The following is a 23,169-nucleotide window of genomic DNA, read 5'->3' on the forward strand; positions in this document are numbered from 1 at the left end:
AATAATTAGGCAGAGTGTGCAAATTGGTACAAATAACTCAGAAGGCAAATGAAGCCCTGAAAGTGTAATTTTCTGTACCAGATGCCAGCACAATTCTAGTAGGACAACCTAACATAGGAATTAACTTTACAGACTGAGCTTTTGTTAGTATCAGAGGAGGACATGAGATAGGACTTCATATTAAAGACTGAGCTTTTGCCAGAGGCCAACTTTTCGAAAGCTCACTTAGTCTTGGGAAATTATCTAAGAAGTCCCATCAGCACTGCAAGGTACCTCAAAAAATTGTAGAAAGACAAAATTAAACTTGATAGCCCTTTATCATGCTAAGAGGGGTTCTAAAACCTGAAAATTCAAAGTATGTACTCCACAGCACCGGTTTGTTGTTCCACGAAGGATTTAATAAAAAAAAGGACGATTGTGACGGAACCCGGCTACCCCAACTGGGTAGCTTCGCCAAAAGATCCTTCCTGTACCTGGAACCAGCCGCTATGTAGCAGAGCAAAGTGATTTTAGCAATTATCACCCAAATAACTAGACAGACTAGCATTCAGGTGAAAACAAGAAGTACAATGTGACGGAACCCCGGCTACCCCGACTGGGTACCTCCGCCAAAAAGGGTCATGCATCCTCCCTGACAACTGCAGCTGTGTAGCCACATAGTGATTGTAGCCCACCTCTGATGGATACCGGCTACCCCAACTAGGTAGCTCCTGTTCCTGACAACAGGCAGCTATGTAGCTAAGAAAGTGAGTATAGCAATCCCCAACCAAATAAATAGACAGACTAGCATTCAGGTGAAACAAGAACTGACCGGTGCTGTGAAGTACTTATTTTCAAATTGCAAGCTAGGGTTAAAAATGGCCCCGTTCCACGAGCACTGGGTAGACCAGAGCTATGACTGTCGTTCCTTTTTTAAAGGTTCTAGATCTAAAGGAGAGACTGAAAACTACAATATGTTTAAAAAAAAAATTGTGTTTGATAGTTTTTGGTAATCCAGCCTAGAATTAGTTCAAGGCCTGAGAAATAGCACATCAAATTAAGGACTGAGCTTGTGTTAGTGTCAGAGGAGGACATTAGATTGTGTTGCATGTCACAGACTGAGCTTGTGATAGTGTCAGAGGAGGACCTGAGATGGGGCTGCATGTCACAGACTGAGCTTGTGATAGTGTCAGAGGATGACCTGAGATAGGGCTTGTTATGGTATAAACCTGTTATCGAGGGTTAATACCAGATGAAAGATGCCCTGAATACGGGATCAGCAACACACAAATCCAGTTAATTTCCCCACAAACACGAGACCAAGCTCCGTCTTGAGGGTAAAACAGAATCTACTTTATTGAGGGCTATATGCCTGGGATTTATGCAGGTCTCCCACCTGGTTGGCACTCTCCTTCAACTCTCAGAGCTCTGTGTTTTCTTTAAAATCAGGTCCTTTTGATCAGATACTTGACTATAGTCCTTCTCCTGCTTACTTCTTGTTCAAAAACAACTCCAACTGTCTTAGACAAAACAGTTACTCAAAACTGAAGTTAACCCCTCCAACAACAGTTACTCAAAACTGAAGTTAACCCCTCCAGTACTGTTGGATTTGTACCCTGTACCTATAATGGGCACAGGGTGACTTAACATAATGCCTGAATCCATAATCCATAGGGAGGTTGACAGAGGGGTCTGTCACAGGGCTGCATGTCACAGACTGAGCTTGTGTTGGTGTCAGAGAAGGACATGAGATAGGGCTGCATGTCACAGACTGAGCTTGTGTTAGTGTCAGAGGAGGACCTGAGATAGAGCTGCATGTCACAGACTGAGCTTGTGTTAGTGTCAGAGGAGGACCTGAGATAGAGCTGCATGCCACAGACTGAGCTTGTGTTAGTATCATAGGAGGACATCATGAGATAGGGCTGCATGTCACAGACTGAGCTTGTGTTAGTATCAGAGGAGGACCTGAGATAGGGCTGCATGTCACAGACTAAGCTTGTGATAGTATCAGAGGAGGACCTGAGATAGGGCTGCATGTCACAGATTGAGCTTGTGTTAGTGTCAGAGGAGGACCTGAGATAGGTCTGCATGTCACATACTGAGCTTGTGTTAGTGTCAGAGGAGGACCTGAGATAGGGCTGCATGTCACAGATTGAGCTTGTGTTAGTGTCAGAGGAGGACCTGAGATAGGTCTGCATGTCACATACTGAGCTTGTGTTAGTGTCAGAGGAGGACATCATGAGATAGGGCTGCATGTCACAGACAGAGCGTGTGTTAGTGTCAGAGGAGGACCTGAGATAGAGCTGCATGTCACAGACTGAGCTTGTGTTAGTGTCAGAGGTGGACCTGAGATAGAGCTGCATGCCACAGACTGAGCTTGTGTTAGTATCATAGGAGGACATCATGAGATAGGGCTGCATGTCACAGACTGAGCTTGTGATAGTGTCAGAGGAGGACCTGAGATAGGGCTGCATGTCACAGACTGAGCTTGTGATAGTGTCAGAGGAGGACCTGAGATAGGTCTGCATGTCATATACTGAGCTTGTGTTAGTATCATAGGAGGACATCATGAGATAGGTCTGCATGTCACATACTGAGCTTGTGTTAGTATCATAGGAGGACATCATGAGGTAGGGCTGCATGTCACAGACTGAGCTTGTGTTAGTGTCAGAGGAGGACATCATGAGATAGGGCTGCATGTCACAGACTGAGCTTGTGTTAGTGTCAGAGGAGGACATGAGATAGGGCTGCATGTCACAGACTGAGCTTGTGTTAGTGTCAGAGGAGGACATGAGATAGGGCTGCATGTCACAGACTGAGCTTGTGTTAGTATCAGAGGAGGACATCATGAGATAGGGCTGCATGTCATAGACTGAGCTTGTGTTAGTGTCAGAGGAGGACATCATGAGATAGGGCTGCATGTTATAGACTGAGCTTGTGTTGGGGTCAGAGGAGGACCTGAGATAGAGCTGCATGCCACAGACTGAGCTTGTGTTAGTGTCAGAGGAGGACCTGAGATAGGGCTGCATGTCACAGACTGAGTTTGTGATAGTGTCAGATTAGGACCTGAGATAGGGCTGTATGTCACAGACTGAGCTTGTGATAGTGTCAGAGGAGGACATGAGATAGGGCTGCATGTCACAGACTGAGCTTGTGTTAGTGTCAGAGGAGGACATGAGATAGGGCTGCATGTCACAGACTGAGCTTGTGTTAGTATCAGAGGAGGACATCATGAGATAGGGCTGCATGTCATAGACTGAGCTTGTGTTAGTGTCAGAGGAGGACATCATGAGATAGGGCTGCATGTCACAGACTGAGCTTGTGATAGTGTCAGAGGAGGACATGAGATAGGGCTGCATGTCACAGACTGAGCTTGTGATAGTGTCAGAGGAGGACCTGAGATAGGGCTGCATGTCACAGACTGAGCTTGTGTTGGTGTCAGAGAAGGACATGAGATAGGGCTGCATGTCACAGACTGAGCTTGTGATAGTATCATAGGAGGACATCATGAGATAGGGCTGCATGTCACAGACAGAGCGTGTGTTAGTGTCAGAGGAGGACCTGAGATAGAGCTGCATGTCACAGACTGAGCTTGTGTTAGTGTCAGAGGAGGACCTGAGATAGGGCCGCATGTCACAGACTGAGCTTATGTTAGTATCATAGGAGGACATCATGAGATAGGGCTGCATGTCACAGACTGAGCTTGTGTTGGTGTCAGAGGAGGACCTGAGATAGGGCTGCATGTCACAGACTGAGCTTGTGTTAGTATCATAGGAGGACATGAGATAGGGCTGCATGTCACAGACTGAGCTTGTGTTGGTGTCAGAGAAGGACATAAGATAGGGCTGCATGTCACAGACTGTGCTTGTGATAGTTTCAGAGGAGGACCTGAGATAGGGCTGCATGTCACAGACTGAGCTTGTGATAGTGTCAGAGGAGGACATGAGATAGGGCTGCATGTCACAGACTGAGCTTGTGATAGTGTCAGAGGAGGACATGAGATAGGGCTGCATGTCACAGACTGAGCTTGTGTTAGTATCAGAGGAGGACATCATGAGATAGGGCTGCATGTCACAGACTGAGCTTGTGTTAGTATCAGAGGAGGACCTGAGATAGGGCTGCATGTCACAGACTGAGCTTGTGTTAGTATCAGAGGAGGACATCATGAGATAGGGCTGCATGTCACAGACTGAGCTTGTGTTAGTATCAGAGGAGGACATCATGAGATAGGGCTGCATGTCAGAGACTGAGCTTGTGTTAGTATCAGAGGAGGACATCATGAGATAGGGCTGCATGTCACAGACTGAGCTTGTGTTAGTATCAGAGGAGGACATCATGGGATAGGGCTGCATGTCACAGACTGAGCTTGTGATAGTGTCAGAGGAGGACATGAGATAGGGCTGCATGGCACAGACTAAGCTTGTGTTAGTATCAGAGGAGGACATCATGAGATAGGGCTGCATGTCACAGACTGAGCTTGTGTTAGTATCATAGGAGGACATAATGAGATAGAGCTGCATGTCACAGACTGAGCTTGTGGAGGACCTGAGATAGGGCTGCATGTCACAGACTGAGCTTGTGATAGTGTCAGAGGAGGACCTGAGATAGGGCTGCATGTCACAGACTGAGCTCGTGTTAGTGTCAGAGGAGGACATAAGATAGGGCTGTATGTCACAGACTGAGCTTGTGTTAGTATCAGAGGAGGACCTGAGATAGGACTTTGCGTTACAAACTGAGCTAGTGTTGGTATCAGAGAAGGAACGGAGCTAGGATATCATAAGGCTTTGCTTAAAGACCAAGCTTGTGTTAGCATTAGAGCCCTGATATAGGACTTCATATTACAGATTCAGGTTGTGTTGGTATCAGAGGAAAATCTAAGATAGAACCTCACATTACAAGCGGAACTTCTTTCATAGCCTGTTGTTATATAAACTGTAGTTGCAATTATAGATTTTCTATATCTTCATTCCTCATTGTAATTCTTCTTTTTATTGTTTTCTTCCAGGATTGGCGCATATCAAGGTTAGTTTTCATTGTATTTTTGGTCTTGGATGTCGTGAGTTTTCCAAACACATGTGATAGTCACAAACCAAGTAGAATAATCTATTGCCAATTTTTTTTATTATGCTTTTTTAAACTAGTTTTTTTTACTGTTACATTATTGACAAACGATATAAATCAAAATTATATCTGGACCCTATTCCTATTATATCTGTCCTCTTTGCCAACTCTAAGGTTAGACCGTGGCCTCTCAAACACGGTTAGGTATTGTGCAGTGTAAACAAAAGATGGTAGAGTGGCGCTAGTTCAGCCGAGGAAAAACATAACAATTTAATTCTAGAGTAATTGGAATAGTGTATATCCAAGTAAGATAAGGAATTAAAAAAATCACTATTAGTACAGATATAAGAAATATATATTTAATAATACAAACACAGATTATATGTATATCATAATCTAAACATCAGATCATTTAAACAGATGTGTTGTGGCCACGAATATAAAATCCTTAAAAAAATCAAAGAATACAAAGGTTATATATATATATATATAAAAATATATATATGTATATATATATATATATATATATAGGTGGAAGCATTTGGGTTATATATATGCCAGAATGATTTGGGATTCATTGTCCTCCTTTTATGTACATATAATATATATCGATTTGAAATCTAAAAAAAATCTTTTTAAAATATATATATAAAATGTCCCTAGCTAAACTGAGCTATAGTATCCTATAATGAAACAGAGCCTCATAGAAATATCTCATTAGAATTTTTTTTTTTTACAAAAATTTTTTTTTTGAGGGGTACTAGATATAAAGGTGCATACATCTATTATTTTATATATCTATTATTGACAAACGAGTTCTCCTTGCATAGACATTTGCTTAATCTTAACAACTTGAAGTTATTGCATTAATTCCAAATGCAACATTTTGGAATTTATGAAACATTACTGCATCAAATCCAATGCATTAAACATGCATTTTCTATATTAAAACAAAATTATTGATGCACTTTTGATAAAATATGATAGCTCTCATGTGATAGCTATGGCTATTACTTTGTATGGGAGCCGCTATAGTATCCTATGATTGGGTTGCCCACATTGCTGTCACTTACCTTTTTTCCATAGCCAATCCTAATCATATAGACGATTTAGGGCTAGATTATGAAGGCACGTTAATGGTTACACGCAAGCGATAAGGGGTTTATCGCAGCTGTTTGAACGTGTCCATTTTTTTGCTCGTATTACAAGTTGAAAGTAAATTCTTGAGCGCAATTTAAGTTAACATGCGTTAGGTTAGTGCGACCTCAGAGCTCTGGTTAACAAAGATTGCTACAAAACACATCAAAAATACATTACAAAGTAGTTACACTCATAATAACACCATCTAATAAAAAATATTTAAAAAATATTGCACAAAAAAAGTTATAAGGGCTCAAAGATATGAGATCTCAGGTGTTAGAAAAAAAGTAGGCAAAGGGCTTTAACATAGAGATACATAAATATATATGTCTAAAGATGGATATGTATGCATATATATGTGTATATAAGTATTTATTTGTGTATATATGTATTTATAGACATATATACACATATAAACATAAATACATTTGTACACATATATATATATATATATATATATATATATATAAAAGTGCATTGGAGCAGTCAAGTAGATGAAAAACATGAAAAGGCATATTTATGCAATATCCATATTTAATAAAGTGTTTAACTACGTATTTACTGTAAATATTTCACATTCCAATGTTCTGCACATAGCAGAATATGTTCTTTGTATTTATAAATAGATTTTCCTATATATATATATATATATATATATATATATATATATATATATATATATATATATATATATATGTATTTATCTATACCTATATATGATTATGTATATATAGATATATATTGTACCAAAAATACCATCAGATATATGTAGAAATATGTATTTGTGAATAAATAGAAGATATTCTTCTACATGAAGAACATTGGAATGTGAAATATTCATAATTTTCAGGTCGGGTTAGCAAACTTGAGAAACGAGATCGGGTTTGCCAGACTTTTCTACACTTTTCCCACTCCATTGAAGTCCATGAGGGAATACATTGGGGTAGATTTATTATATGCCGGACGGAAATGATTCGCTGTAGCATACACTGATGGCATTTAACATTCCACAAGCATTTCTTGTGAAATTCTTGTGCAATGCCGCCCCCTGCACATTCCTGGCCAATCGGCCGCTAGCAGGGGTTATTAATCATGATTGCAGACCGCCACCTTTTAACTCCGCTTCTTAACTTTAGTTTCCGGCGAGCCAGAAACTTCGGGTGGAGACAGCAGCATCCGCTGCTTGTTTTATCCGGCCCATTATGTGAAGAATAATTGCATGTGAAATATTCATATTTTCATGTTGGGTTAGTGCACTTGAGAATATGCGTGTTTGCGCGCGAGTGGGGTGTTTTTTATACTTTTTTTGCTCAATTGACTTCTATGGGGTAATAGGTAATCGCACATACAATATTCCAAGTTTTGTCTTTTTACTCACGTCTGGTTAGTGCGCCAACGAAAACTGTTTACTTTCAACTTGTAATATGAGAGCAACCAGATGTGCGCCAAAAGCTTATTTCTAGCGCAGTTAACGCTCAAGCGGTTTCAAAAACTGCTTTTAGATATAAAAAACACAATGTATAGGTTTAAAGAATAATCCTCAATATAAAATAAAAGGTCATAGCTTGTTTTTCTCATATGACAGAGTCTGCAATAGTCATATCTTTCTCTCATCAGCATGCAGGCAGTGAGGGAGAACTCTTCCCAATCTCAAACTCCCTCAAGTCTTCAGATAGTGTGTGCACTTTGGAATCCAGTATTCTAGAAGCCACTGATGAAGAGTGTGATGAAGGTCCCGAGGAATCATCATTCTGTCTGCCTGAAGACGCACTGTCTGGCAGCTTGTCCATCACTGAAGAAATTCTGGAGTTGCTTAGTCAACGAGGTCTTAATGCTGAGCCAAGGAAAGTGGAGGAAAACAAGGTACTTGGAGGAGAGACAGAGACAACACAGGGAACTGAAGAAGAGCAGGTAACTGTACAGTGATGTGAACAGTGAACATTATCCCTATGTTTGTGGGCAATGATGCTCCACTACTACAAGTGGGCAATTTAGAGGTATTTTATGGAATAGTTCCATACAGAAGAAAGAGTACATTGATTAGTAGGAGGTAAAAATATGGTATAATAATTCAAGAATGCCTAAGTAGGGCTATTCCAAAACAAACAATCAAATTATTTCCATTACATCCCAAAGTAAAAAATTAACGGCTAGATTTAGAGTTTTGTCGGTAACGACCCGCGTAGCTAACGCTGGCTTTTTTCTGGCCGCACCTTTTAAATAACTCTGGTATTGAGAGTCCACAGAATGGCTGCGTTAGGCTCCAAAAAAGGAGCGTAGAGCATATTTAACACCACTGCAACTCTCGATACCAGAGTTGCTTACGGACGCGGCCAGCCTCAAAAACGTGCTCGTGCACGATTCCCCCATAGGAAACAATGGGGCTGTTTGAGCTGAAAAAAAACCTAACACCTGCAAAAAAGCCGCGTTCAGCTCCTAACGCAGCCCCATTGTTTGCTATGGGGAAACACTTCCTACGTCTGCACCTAACACTCTAACATGTACCCCGAGTCTAAACACCCCTAGCCTTACACTTATTAACCCCTAATCTGCCGCCCCCGCCATCGCTGACCCCTGCATATTATTATTAACCCCTAATCTGCCGCTCCGTAAACCGTCGCTACTTACATTATCCCTATGTACCCCTAATCTGCTGCCCCTAACAACGCCGACCCCTATATTATATTTATTAACCCCTAATCTGCCCCCCACAACGTCGCCTCCACCTGCCTACACTTATTAACCCCTAATCTGCCGAGCGGACCTGAGCGCTACTATAATAAAGTTATTAACCCCTAATCCGCCTCACTAACCCTATAATAAATAGTATTAACCCCTAATCTGCCCTCCCTAACATCGCCGACACCTAACTTCAATTATTAACCCCTAAAGCTAAGTCTAACCCTAACACTAACACCCCCCTAAATTAAATATAATTTTAATCTAACAAAATAAATTAACTCTTATTAAATAAATTATTCCTATTTAAAGCTAAATACTTACCTGTAAAATAAATCCTAATATAGCTACAATATAAATTATATTTATATTATAGCTATTTTAGGATTAATATTTATTTTACAGGTAACTTTGTATTTATTTTAACCAGGTACAATAGCTATTAAATAGTTAAGAACTATTTAATATCTAAAATAGTTAAAATAATTACAAATTTACCTGTAAAATAAATCCTAACCTAAGTTACAATTAAACCTAACACTACACTATCAATAAATTAATTAAATAAAATACCTATAATTATCTACAATTAAACCTAACACTACACTATCAATAAATAAATTAAATACAATTCCTACAAATAAATACAATGAAATAAACTAACTAAAGTACAAAAAATAAAAAAGAACTAAGTTACAAAAAATAAAAAAATATTTACAAACATTAGAAATATATTACAACAATTTTAAACTAATTACACCTACTCTAAGCCCCCTAATAAAACAACAAAGCCCCCCAAAATAAAAAAATGCCCTACCCTATTCTAAATTACTAAAGTTCAAAGCTCTTTTACCTTACCAGCCCTGAACAGGGCCCTTTGCGGGGCATGCCCCAAGAAGTTCAGCTCTTTTGCCTGTAAAAAAAAAAATACAATACCCCCCCCAACATTACAACCCACATACCCCTAATCTAAACCAAACCCCCCTTAAATAAACCTAACGCTAAGCCCCTGAAGATCTCCCTACCTTGAGTCGTCTTCACCCAGCCGAGCCAAATTCTTCATCCAAGCGGAGCAAGAAGAGGTCCTCCATCCGGTAGAAGTCTTCATCCAAGCGGGGCAGAAGAGGTCTTCCATCCGATTGAAGTCTTCATCCAAGAGGCATCTTCTATCGTCATCCATCCGGAGCGGCAGCATCCTGAAGACCTCCGACGCGGAACATCCATCCTGGCCGACGACTGAACGACGAATGACGGTTCCTTTAAATGACGTCATCCAAGATGGCGTCCCTCGAATTCCGATTGGCTGATAGGATTCTATCAGCCAATCGGAATTAAGGTAGGAATATTCTGATTGGCTGATGGAATCAGCCAATCAGAATCAAGTTCAATCCGATTGGCTGATCCAATCAGCCAATCAGATTGAGCTCGCATTCTATTGGCTGTTCCGATCAGCCAATAGAATGCAAGCTCAATCTGATTGGCTGATTCAATCAGCCAATCAGAATATTCCTACCTTAATTCCGATTGGCTGATAGAATCCTATCAGCCAATCGGAATTCGAGGGACGCCATCTTGGATGACGTCATTTAAAGGAACTGTCATTCGTCGTTCAGTCGTCGGCCAGGATGGATGTTCCGCGTCGGAGGTCTTCAGGATGCTGCTGCTCCGCTCCGGATGGATGACGATAGAAGATGCCTCTTGGATGAAGACTTCAATCGGATGGAAGACCTCTTCTGCCCCGCTTGGATGAAGACTTCTACCGGATGGAGGACCTCTTCTTGCTCCGCTTGGATGAAGAATTTGGCTTGGCTGGGTGAAGACGACTCAAGGTAGGGAGATCTTCAGGGGCTTAGTGTTAGGTTTATTTAAGGGGCTTTGGGTTAGATTAGGGGTATGTGGGTGGTGGGTTGTAATGTTGGGGGGGGGTATTGTATGTTTTTTTTTACAGGCAAAAGAGCTGAACTTCTTGGGGCATGCCCCGCAAAGGGCCCTTTTCAGGGCTGGTAAGGTAAAAGAGATTTGAACTGTAGTAATTTAGAATAGGGTAGGGCATTTTTTATTTTGGGGGGCTTTGTTATTTTACTAGGGGGCTTAGAGTAGGTGTAATTAGTTTAAAATTGTTGTAATATATTTCTAATGTTTGTAAATATTTTTTTATTTTTTGTAACTTAGTTCTTTTTTATTTTTTGTACTTTAGTTAGTTTATTTCATTGTATTTATTTGTAGGAATTGTATTTAATTTATTTATTGATAGTGTAGTGTTAGGTTTAATTGTAGATAATTATAGGTATTTTATTTAATTAATTTATTGATAGTGTAGTGTTAGGTTTAATTGCAACTTAGGTTAGGATTTATTTTACAGGTAAATTTGTAATTATTTTAACTATTTTAGCTATTAAATAGTTCTTAACTATTTAATAGCTATTGTACCTGGTTAAAATAAATACAAAGTTACCTGTAAAATAAATATTAATCCTAAAATAGCTATAATATCATTATAATTTATATTGTAGCTATATTAGGATTTATTTTACAGGTAAGTATTTAGCTTTAAATAGGAATAATTTATTTAATAAGAGTTAATTAATTTTGTTAGATTTAAATTATATTTAATTTAGGGGGGTGTTAGTGTTAGACTTAGCTTTAGGGGTTAATACATTTATTAGAATAGCGGTGAGCTCCAGTCGGCAGATTAGGGGTTAATAATTGAAGTTAGGTGTCGGCGATGTTAGAGAGGGCAGATTAGGGGTTAATACTATTTATTATAGGGTTAGTGAGGCGGATTAGGGGTTAATAACTTTATTATAGTAGCGGTGTAGTCCGGTCGGCAGATTAGGGGTTAATAAGTGTAGGCAGGTGGAGGCGACGTTGTGGGGGGCAGATTAGGGGTTAATAAATATAATATAGGGGTCGGCGGTGTTAGGGGCAGCAGATTAGGGGTACATAAGGATAACGTAGGTGGCGGCTCTTTGCGGTCGGAAGATTAGGGGTTAATTATTGTAGATAGCTGGCTGCGACGTTGTGGGGGGCAGGTTAGGGGTTAATAAATATAATATAGGGGTCGGCGGTGTTAGGGGCAGCAGATTAGGGGTACATAAGTATAACGTAGGTGGCGGTCGCCAGATTAGGGGTTAAAAAATTTAATCGAGTGGCGGCGATGTGGGGGGGCCTCGGTTTAGGGGTACATAGGTAGTTTATGGGTGTTAGTGTACTTTAGAGCACAGTAGTTAAGAGCTTTATGAACCGGCGTTAGCCCAGAAAGCTCTTAACTCCTGGCTTTTCTCTGCGGCTGGAGTTTTGTCGTTAGATTTCTAACGCTCACTTCAGCCACGACTCTAAATACCGGAGTTAGAAAGATCCCATTGAAAAGATAGGATACGCAATTGACGTAAGGGGATCTGCGGTATGGAAAAGTCGCGGCTGAAAAGTGAGCGTTAGACCCTTTTTTGACTGACTCCAAATACCGGAGGTAGCCTAAAACCAGCGTTAGGAGCCTCTAACGCTGGTTTTGACGGCTACCGCCAAACTCTAAATCTAGGCCAAAGAAATTACAACTGGTGATTTAGAGAGTAGGCAATTTTAAGAGACTTTCCAAATTACTTCCATTATCAAAATGTGTTCACAGTGTATACGTATACTTAGTCGGTGATTGGCTGATGGCTGACACATTATACAGGGGGCCAGCAAATGGGGGAAAATTACATTTGTCAGAAACAAATCTACTGCTTATTTGAAATTCAGAGTAAATGATATTGCATAGTCTTTTTATTATGCACTTGTTAATTATGCAATTCTACTACATTTAATGACCCTTTAATCTGCATTAGCCCCATGCAAATGAAGAATGAATAAGGCGTATAAAGTTTATTTGCTTTCTTCTTTGGAGAGTATCAAAGGCATTGCTGCCTCCGGGTGCTCTTTCCACTGCACTGTGAATATGTTCCCCCATGAATTTACACCATTATGGACTGTGGATTGGCCGCAGGTGTGCACTTTCTCTCCTCTACATCTCAGACCTCCTATCTAGATAAGCTCTCTCCCGTCACCTTCGCTCTGCTCATGCCCTCCTTCTCCTCCTCTCGTTACTTCCTCTTATTCCTGTCTACCGGACTTATCTAGAATGGCTTCTATTTTGTGGAACTCTCTGCCTCGCTACACAAGACTTTCCCCTAGTTTACATAGTTTCAAGCATTCCTTAAAAACTCTACTATTCATGGCTGCATACAATATACACTAAAAAATTAGGCTGTTGCAGGGTCAGATGCCAGATGAGCAGTCCAAACATTCAAAAGGGCTAGACAGCTGAAGGGTCAGATACAGTCAACCAAGGTCTATCTCAGGGAAGAATGAGAAGAATGGTCAAAAAAGAAAAAGTCAGGTCAGTAACAGGTATACAGAGACAAACAGTATATTCAGGTTACTCCAAAATTACGACTTGACTTTATGACCCAATGTGAGAAGCAACCCACTAACATGGTGGCTTCATAGTGTGCCGCAATGCCAACTATTAATTTGCTTTGATTTACCTCCACAGAAAATGTTGCAAACATTATCAAGTTATTATCAGCATTATCAAGTAGTCGGGTGGAGGCAGTGTAATATTATGACATTTGCTTCTATACAAAGCACAAATTAATGTTATGCTTTAATATAAATGTATTTAATGATAATTTATGTAATAAATATATAAAAAAAAAATTGCTAATTTTAGATAAATATTGGCTTACATTTTAAAGGGGTGGTCAGTAAAGTTAGGCACGTGGTGCGCCAATTAAAAAGGTTTCTGGGGAGAACATTACTGTGGAATAGAGACGTTTATTAGATTTACCACAGAAAGGAAAGAGTCCAAATTTCCAAAATATGTTGGTGATGACTGTATTGATTATTTAATTTGTTCTAAACTTAAGGGGAAAATGAACTGGCAGTCCAAATAATACTTTTACTAGGAATGCCAACTCTTTGTTGTGGTGAGTCTTGGGTGAGTTTTTGCACACCTAGGCAAAGATTCCCCACATTAGAGTCTTGCGATGCTGTTTATCATCCTTGTCCATTGATAAAAGTGCAAACTAGATTGCTGTATTGTGCTGTTTCACTTCTCAAAATTATATGCCTCATATTCCTATTAGTGTAATTTGTATTTGTTTTTTTCTTATGTGCAGATAAACAATAATTTAAAGCAGGATGCATCTCAGGATGAGGAGGAAAAAAAGCTTTCACAAAACCAAGACACAGATAAGGATAGTTGTCTTTATAACTGCCCAGATACAGAAGGGAATACAACCCCAGGGTGTGTTTGTGTAGAACCTTCCACCAGTCCACCTTCTACCAACAGCAAATCTTTACTGGAAGACGAGCAGAACCAAAACAACAGGATATCTCCTCTCCCTAAGTTGGAAGAACTAGGGCAGGAGGAGGAAAAAGAGGAGGAACCAGGGCTTGCAAACAGTAATGAGATTGCATCTCCTGGTGAATTACCAAACATTGCAATAAAAACGTCCCTTCATGAGGAGAGTGAAGGGATAACAGAAACAGTAAAATCAGATACAACAGTAGAGAAGAGCCCAAAAACTAAGAGAGACTCAACCTTGACACACAATGACAGACTGCTTATTGAGAAGATCAGAAATTACTATGAAACCGCTGAGGCAGGAGGTTCATACCTGAGCAAAGAGGAAAGCATCTCCTACATTCCAACTGGGGTTGTTAAGGACTCAATCTTGAGGTTCAACTACATTCTGCAACAAGAGGTCAAAAAGGATAGAGAGAGAATCTTGTTTGGGAGTAATGGAAGTGCAACAGAGGGCTTGCGGGTTAATTCTGCTAAAAAAATGTGCCTAGAGAGGGAGCAAAATCAGCCGGAAGAGTGTCAAAACAACATGAGCTCCACAAAAACTTCATTAGAACAAGAGTCAGAATATAAGTCCTCTGCTGAGATCAGAAAGGCCTGGAAGGAAAAGGAGAAACCACACATGCCAGAAAATAATGGAGCTCTAAGGAGAGGGCAGCTGTGGAGAAAAAGTATGGAAGGTCAAGAAAATAACTTAGTCATTATGGAGGAGTCTGATGTAGATGTTGTTAATCATATGTCAAAAGAAAATCCTGTTAAAGGGGAACCAAGAAAGGAGCAGAAAAAATGCACCACTGAGGAAAGGGTAAACAAACATGGCTGTCACCTCAGCATGGAGGTCCGCAGCTTGGCTGGTGACAATGCTGAGGGCAAAGTGGCCTTCTGTTCTTCTGGTCTGGATCTGTATGAAGCCGAGGATAGCTGTTTGATAGAGAACTCTGAAAAAATCATCAACAAGGTGCAGCTTCTAGCAAAAATGTACAGTGAGAAGATAGGCAGGATGAAGACACAGAGAAAGAGTGGGGACACCAGGAGACCACCTCTTACAAATAAAGCATCAATGAGGAACCTACCTCAGGTCATTGAGGAGAAGCCAAGAGATAGAAGTGTTACAGGTGAGTGGTCAAAAACATTGGAGGTGACAGCGCTATCACATTAGTTTGAACCTGTGTATCACAAATTTAATTAAATCTCTGTATGTTAAACTTAACCTTAATTGGGGACTATCATTCTACTATAGTTATTAGAGTGTGTTTTCTAGAGTCGTCTCCACTGAAAGTTTTTTTCCAGGTACATTTTAGGAAACACATTTAAAGCAAGTATGCTTTGGAGCACAACAGGAATTACCTTAAAATGTAATAAAATGAAGCCCCCAGAAAAACTGCATTGTAAGAAGGGGATATTTATTATCTTAAAGGGACATTACTGATTCAAACTAATTATGAGTTTAACAGCTCAGGGGTAAAACACATTAGTAGCATTGCATGAATACACAAATTTGTATTCATGAAAAGAAGTTCAAAATTGATTAGTTGCGATATGAGTAAAAATCAAATTAAAGCAATATAATGTTTTTGAAACAAAATACCTTTTAGCAGTAGCCATGTTATATTTAACACTTTTTCTATTAATTTATGTTGCAATATAATTGTCTGTATGCCTTAAACATACCATGAAATGGCGTGTCAGAATCACAGATGACTAGTAGAGTTTTGTATTCTGTAGATGTATTGTGTTAATAGTGTGCCACACTTCTTCTCACAGAACCGCAACTGTATGGTCATGTCTTGGTCCGTGAAACTCTTCTGCACATTAACCGCATTCAGGAAAACAGTTTTCTGCTCTCTGCAGCCCCTAACAACTCTACTGATCTGCACAGAAATGAAAAAGAATCAGAATCAGCCATTCAACCCCTCACACAGATACAAATACTTCCGACTGAGCCACCAGGGGATGAGCATGAGCTTTTTATGCCAAAGGAACCATCTCTTGATGAGTTAGTGAGATTGTCTAGTTCTAAAGATGAAAAAGAGGATATCTTTGTTCAGAATACTACAGTACAAGAGTCACAAAAATCCTCTGAGAATTCTTGTTCTGATCCTGGACATTTGCTGACATTGGTCATTACTGATAGTATTCCACTAGAAAATGCCACCAACCCAGAGTGTCCACCAGCAATCACCAATATTATATGCAACGATGAACTACTTAAACCTGCAAACTTTTTACCTAAAAATGTTACAGACATAGATAGACTTCATGATTGTGCTGAACTTCCAACCAATAAAGATAATTCACAAGAGGGAGATATATGTAATCTTATTGTGGATACCCAGGATATCAAACAAGAGACTAATTTTGTCAATGAAATGGCTGAATACTGCACAAAGATCAAGAACCCATGTTTAGAAAGTGTGAATTCTGAAGATTCTACAGAACATAAAGCTGATAAAATGGTATCCAGTGTGCAGCCCTTGAATGAACTCAACCACGAAGAATATCCAAATAAAACAATCTTGAATTCCAGTGGCCCCATATCAAGTCCAGTTAGTGATTTAAAAAAGATTTATGGTGAAAACGATGTTTCAAATATAGCACAAGAGATCAGCAAAATGTCGGTGGAATCTAAAGACTCATCTTTAAAAGATAAGCTAAATTCTAATGATGTTATTCCAACATACTCTTCAGGATATGAAACTTCCTCTGCAAATTCCTCATTGCTGGCAGAAAAGAAAAGCATAGCTTCCACCTTAACTGCTGAAGTTACAGAGAACAGTCAAAATGCACACTATGAAGAACAGTGCAAGACTTTGTTTGATGTCTCATCAGATAATCACTCCAGAAGCAACCATGTCTCAAGAACTAGAGGCATCTCTCCATCAGTGCTGGATGTCATGCAGCGACTTCAGCTAGATTCTACATTTACTATACCTTCAAATGGAAATGTGGATGGCGAAAAGAAACTGAGCTTGGCAACTCGCTCTTCCTCCTTCAAGAGCAAAACTGAAACAGCCAGAGAGTTCCAGGGTATGCTCCGGCCAACACCACAACTTAATAAACAGCAGAAAATAGAGTCTACTACACCTCTAACCCTTCCATCCCATGTAACACTGCAGAGGAAATTATCAAGTGCAGCAGCACTTTCAAAATATCTGTCGGCAAACAAAGCAGTACAGAGGAGCACTCTAGCAAAGTCCAGGAGCTATGATGTAGACCCAAAAACTCAAACAAAACAAGAAATATTTAAGAAAACCACCTGTCCTGCACCTGTATGTGTAAGGCCCAAAGTTGCTCCTTTACCTCAAAGCAATGTATCCTCCCCCACAGAGCCACTAAATAGTCAAAAGCCTATAATTATAAACAATACACTAGCAAAGGATGTGTGTATGAAAAATGAATATAATATATTAGGCTCCAAGATAACACCACCACAACCACTCATTCAGAGATCACAAAGCCCTGTTTGTCTTTCTTCATCTAATCAAGAAATGTGCATAGCAGATAAGGAGACTAAACTTTTAGATGAGCCTGTTTGTGTGTCCCCAGGCTCTGCTGTTGTCATTGCATTTCCATGTCCTCCATCTATAAAATCAGCCCCTAAGTATACAGCATCTGAACCAAACTCCAGGGTCCAATCCCCTCTGCCTTTGCACACTCGGGTTTGCTCTCCTCCCCCAAGTCACAGTCCCAGATCTCCAAGGATTTCTTCTTTCACTGGCTCCAGAGCTTGTTCCTTTACACCCCTATCCTTTAGCCAGCTTGAGAAGTCATCTTCATCATCTTCAAATTCCACACCAACCTGCACCAGTCCCCCGGCTCTGCCCTGTCCACTAAACCCTCATCTTGGTCTGCAGGGTTTCTCACTCCACACCAAAAGGTCCACAAAAACTGGCTTTGCTAGTGGAGTAGATAGAGCAAATAGTCCTAGAAGTACACTGAGATCTCCATTAGGGTCCGGGGATGAAGAGACTAGATTTTGGTACGCAAATGGACCCTCTCCTTGTCTGAGCCCTGATGTTCAGTCTCCCACGGGAAGCCTTGGTTCACACGAGTTAACTAGCATCCACTGGCCAGATGTAAGTGAACTACGCTCAAAGTATGGACCACTAAAGGCTCATGAGACCACTAGTAATCAGAAGAAAACTGATCTGAGGTCTGCAACCTTGTTGAGAACATCCAAGTCTATGGATGAACCACCAAGCAGATATATAAAAAGGGCAGGTTCTCTGGATACAGCTGCTTCACACCTGTTGGTAATGGAACTACCTAAAACTACTCTACAAGGAGTCACTGCAGAATTATCTGATGCAAGAGATAAAGCCACCCACAAGACCAGTTATTCCACCACTGTGAACATACAAATTGGGGGCAGTGGTAGAATATCCTCGTTTAGCAATGCACAGGTTAGCCTCACACATCCCTTACTCCAGGTTCCAGAATCACAGACCATAAGAAAAATCAACATTAATGGTAACATCTTAGACCCATCTCCAAAATCATGATGTCTTAAATAACTAGATTCATGTTGTTATACATGTCATGAACACACAGAAAGATGCTTCCCATGTTCTGTAAGGTCAGGAGACTTTGTTGAACAGAACTAATTTTGAAAGCATCTAAACTATAGGATGTGACAAAGGGATCAATCAAATAATTGAAAAAGAACATTCTAACTAGAAATAACAATTTGCCAGTTTGCACTTTTCTTGTATTCATGAAGGACTGTTTTGAACTTTTTTTTAAATATATATTAAGATGGAACCACCACCGTTAATGTCCCAGACAGGACTTCTTAATCTGGTGGTGCTTTAAAGTTGCACTTATATTTTATAATAAATCTCTTCACCAATGGCATTCCACTAATGAGAAATGGCATCAGTGCCCTAAATATTAACACCATCATTAAGAACCAATTTCTTGCTTCTCAGGTACAGAAGTTTCATCCGTTTTCCTCCTGATTCAGCCAGAAGAACATTGTTTACTATTTGGCCAAAATTTCTCATTGCTATAACCTACTAGAGGAGCTATTCTTTATCTCAATAGAACTGAATTGTAGATTGATGGTGAGGAGTGGAGCTAACATATTCCTTAAATTAGAAGCTGTGATTCAGTTACCGACCAATTACAACTAGGCAAAACCTCTGCTAATACTCAATAAGAACTCATTGTTCTAAATTAGAAGTTATGACAAGTCTTTGTTAAGAAAATGTAAACAGATTATCTTACACTTGATACCAAAGGTTGTTTTTTTTTTACATTAGGTAGTCGCTTTGGGTAGCTCACTCACAGTAGTGCCCAGCAAGTTACTTGATTCATTTTGTATACAATAACCATGGCTGTAGGTAATGAGCATGGACATAGGTTATAAAAAATTTTCTGAATCTAGTCTACATCCAAAAGAACAATTTTCAAATATCTAAACCACATAACACAAGTCTGAATTCTAGAATAATGGCCCAGAAAATATCTCAAACAAGTCTTAATTCTGGTAAAGAGAACACAGAGTAAAACTTCACGAATAGCTGGGAAATCATAAGCTGCATTTAGTAGGGATATTCTAATAAAAAGCTTACACCTGAAGGTCATTTCCAGGTATGGATACAATTGGGGATTGAAAGCTTGAATGCAGTTTGTGAGGGTGATTTAGGAGTATATGTTTGTTTTTTGTATGTGTGTTTACATGAAAAATTGAATGATAGTGAGGAGCTTTGCATTGCTTGATGAGATGTGTGAAGTGGGAACAATATATGTGGTAGGTTTGTAAAAGGAGCTTTGCTTAATATGCTAAAATGGGTGTACATTTTGTTTGGCACGTTGAGCTTTTAAGTTATGTCTTGGGGTATATGGGGGTTCTCATTAAGCTTTGCTTGGCACGCTGGATATGAGGTTTGTAAGTCATGTCTAGGGGCATTTGGAAGGTCAGATTAAGCTTTGCATGGCACACTGGGATATGGGGCTTGTAAGTTATGTCTAGGGGGAGGATTAAGATGTCACGTGGCATACTGAGATGTGAGGCTTGTAAGTTATGTCTGTAAATGCTGTTTTGGGCAGATCACTGTGCTTGGGATGTTAGGGTTTGGGGCTTAAACGTTATGTCTGGGGGTGTTTAGGTGATATCAGAGTAAACTTTGCTTTACATGCTAGGCTGTTAAGATATGTTTGTGAAGGATATTTGGCGGTAGCTCAAGGGGCATGTAAGTTATATCTGGGGAGGGGGTGAGTTTAGGGCAGTTCAGTGCAAACTTTGCTGTGCACACAGTGATGATGAATTTGAGACTTATGTTTGCAGAGGAATAAATGTTTCAAAAGCATAAAGAATTACTATATTGTTTTATGGGGAAAGCATTTATTGAAAAGGAAATGTGTCACAATGACATTTGGCTTGGTGTAGCCTTTCTGCTCAGCTAAATCCAAAGCCGGAAATGGAAATACTGTAAACTGCTGGCAGGAGAACATGGCAATCTAATGAGAGCTTACTTGTAACTTCCACTATCAGAAGCCCACATTGTTTCTCACTAACTGAATCAGTGAAGTAGCTTGTTGTTGAAATCCACAAACCTGCTTATGAAGTTAGTAGACTTGAGGTATTCAGTTTGATAAGAATGTTTTGTTAAATTAAATAAATAAATAAATAAATACAGAAAACCTTAGTAAATTAGAAGATGAGATTTGCAGTTCAAAGACGAGAGTGAATGTCCCTGTAGCATTTATCTAGATATCTACCAAGATTTCCAAACCTCCCAAACCTATAAATCATCTGCTGTGGGATCCCTGCAAGGATCTAGCTCTCTTCTTATCCATACACCTATTTAAACCCTGCTAGTTTAGTGATATAAAGTATGGTACATAAAAATGTGAGGAGCTTACACCAACCCCTGTGGACCTGTCAAGGGACAGACAATGGGAAGCTCTTTCTGGAGAAGGAAGGTCATGGATGTGTTCATTGGCCAATCTTTAGTGGGATAGATACTATTTTTAATGAAGTGAAAGAGTTATGTAGTCATTATTTCTATACACCAAATAATACTATCATGGACATTTTATATTCCCATCAGGATATCCAGTATTAAGAATTTAATTTCCTTGGGATCAACAAAACAAAGCATTGATCAGAGGAGACCTGCAATGGGTTGGAATAAAAAGACATTTATTTTTTTTAGCTGCAACTACTGTATATTATTAATGTATTTGTGCTCACAGTACCATATATATGTGTGTATTTTATTGGCCAAGCCAGGAGTCTAGTGCCTTACATGAAACGGCATTTGGACACATAATGTTCCAACTTGTCTCGATACACGGAGGACACTCATTTTCATATATTGTCCTACCACTTACCTGCCTGAGATGTCTATGACCCATCCTAATGGGATGGATATCCCTATGAAGATATGTGGTCGGAAATTAAAAAATGTCTTTCATATTTAACCTGTAATTTGTAAGATAAAAGAGACACCACTGTACGTACAATTTATATTGAAAGAAATTACTCCTGATAAACTATGGCTCTTTTTTATATATGTACATGCTATGTTTTTTTATTTGTTTGTATTTTGTGACTATTTTACAACCAGTAAAGACTTTTCTGACACATAGGTTTTGTATGTTCTTATATGTATGTTCTCTTTGTATGTTTTCATGGTGTGGGATAGGATTTGTGCCTGTTATGAACAACTAGATTAGCAGAGAGCTTCAACTGGGATAAAAACAAAATGTATGCTTACCTGATAAATTATTTTCTTTCGGAATGATGATGGTCCACAGGCCTCCATAACATATAGGATATATTTCCTGCCACTAGGAGGAGGTCAAGAACCCATATCAGAGCTTAAAATTCCTCCCACCACCCATCTCTCCATAGTTTAACGTATAACCGTGTAGAGAATAGGAAACATATAGGTAGGAAAGACAAAGCAGGGTCTGTAGAGGTGTCATTAGAACGGTCGCCCAAACATTGAAATGGAAATTTTTAAAAACCCACGATGTTGCAACTGCTTTTGTAGAAGAGCTAAATATACACTAGGAGGCGACTTTCCTGCCTTCAAGTAAGCTTTCTGAATCACTTATTCGAGCCAAGAAGCCAATGCTACCTTAGTAGCATTCTGCTCCTTACAAGTTCCAGAGTAGTAAAAAACAAACCAGCAGTTTGTCTGAAATCTTAATTAGCTTGGAGATAGAACTTCAAAGCGTGGGCTACCTCAAGATTATGTAAGAGCCGCTACTCAGAGTTAGCAGAACCTGAACACAATGAAGGAACAACCATTTCTTGCATTGTGTTTTCTTTTGAAACTACCTTAGGAGGAAAATCATATTTAGTACAAAGTATAGACTTCTCCTAGTGAATAATTAGAAATGGAGATCACAAGAGAAGGTTAACCCCTTAAGGACCAGCGACGTACCCTGTATGTCACTGGCCTTTTTTTGGGACTTGATTGTTTTATAGCGCGGTCTTGCCACCAGCGTTGAGACTGCTCTATTCCACAAAGCCTGCTGGAGGGAGCGCATTAATAGCGTGTTCTTGCTAGATTTGTGCTATTATGTCCTGAAAAAAACCTTAACGACCAGTGACATACAGGGTACATTGTGGTCATTAAGGGGTTAACAACTCAGAAACTCTCCTTGCTAAAGAGATTGCTAATAGTAAAAGTACTTTCCAATGTAAAAGTAGCTATCAATGAATGCTTAGGATCAAACAAAAACATTGTCATGCAGAGAAAAGAAGATTCAGATTCCAGGGTGGAGAAATAGGAATCACAATTGCCCTAATTCTAACGAACACCTGGACAAAAGTCTGATCCTCAGGATGTTTAGCCCAACTTGCTACGAAAAAGACAGATAAAGCAGAAATGTTATCTTTTAGAGAATAGCGGATAAAACCTTGTCAAAGCCATCCTGAGAAAAATTAAAGGAGTCTAGAAGTCCTAAGGGAATATTCAGAAAACCTTCTGGAAGATCATTATTTA

The 23,169-nt window shown here is 39.5% G+C and overlaps 1 protein-coding gene across 2 annotated transcripts in view; it reads left to right on the top strand.

Moving 5' to 3' along the window:
- Window positions 1–21,797, top strand: part of PLEKHG2 (pleckstrin homology and RhoGEF domain containing G2) — a 135,590-nt gene extending 113,793 nt beyond the window's left edge. For both annotated transcript variants that reach the window (XM_053721721.1, XM_053721722.1), the window contains exons 16-19: window positions 4,985–5,001; window positions 7,798–8,091; window positions 14,019–15,321; window positions 15,971–21,797. In XM_053721721.1, the coding sequence (XP_053577696.1) occupies window positions 4,985–5,001; window positions 7,798–8,091; window positions 14,019–15,321; window positions 15,971–18,708 (4,352 nt within the window). In that variant the 3' untranslated portion in view covers window positions 18,709–21,797. The remainder of the gene's footprint in view (window positions 1–4,984; window positions 5,002–7,797; window positions 8,092–14,018; window positions 15,322–15,970) is intronic.
- The last annotated feature ends 1,372 nt before the right edge of the window (window positions 21,798–23,169 follow it).

This window comes from Bombina bombina, chromosome 7 (genome assembly GCF_027579735.1).
Source record: "Bombina bombina isolate aBomBom1 chromosome 7, aBomBom1.pri, whole genome shotgun sequence".
NCBI classification, from domain to species: Eukaryota; Metazoa; Chordata; class Amphibia; order Anura; family Bombinatoridae; genus Bombina; species Bombina bombina.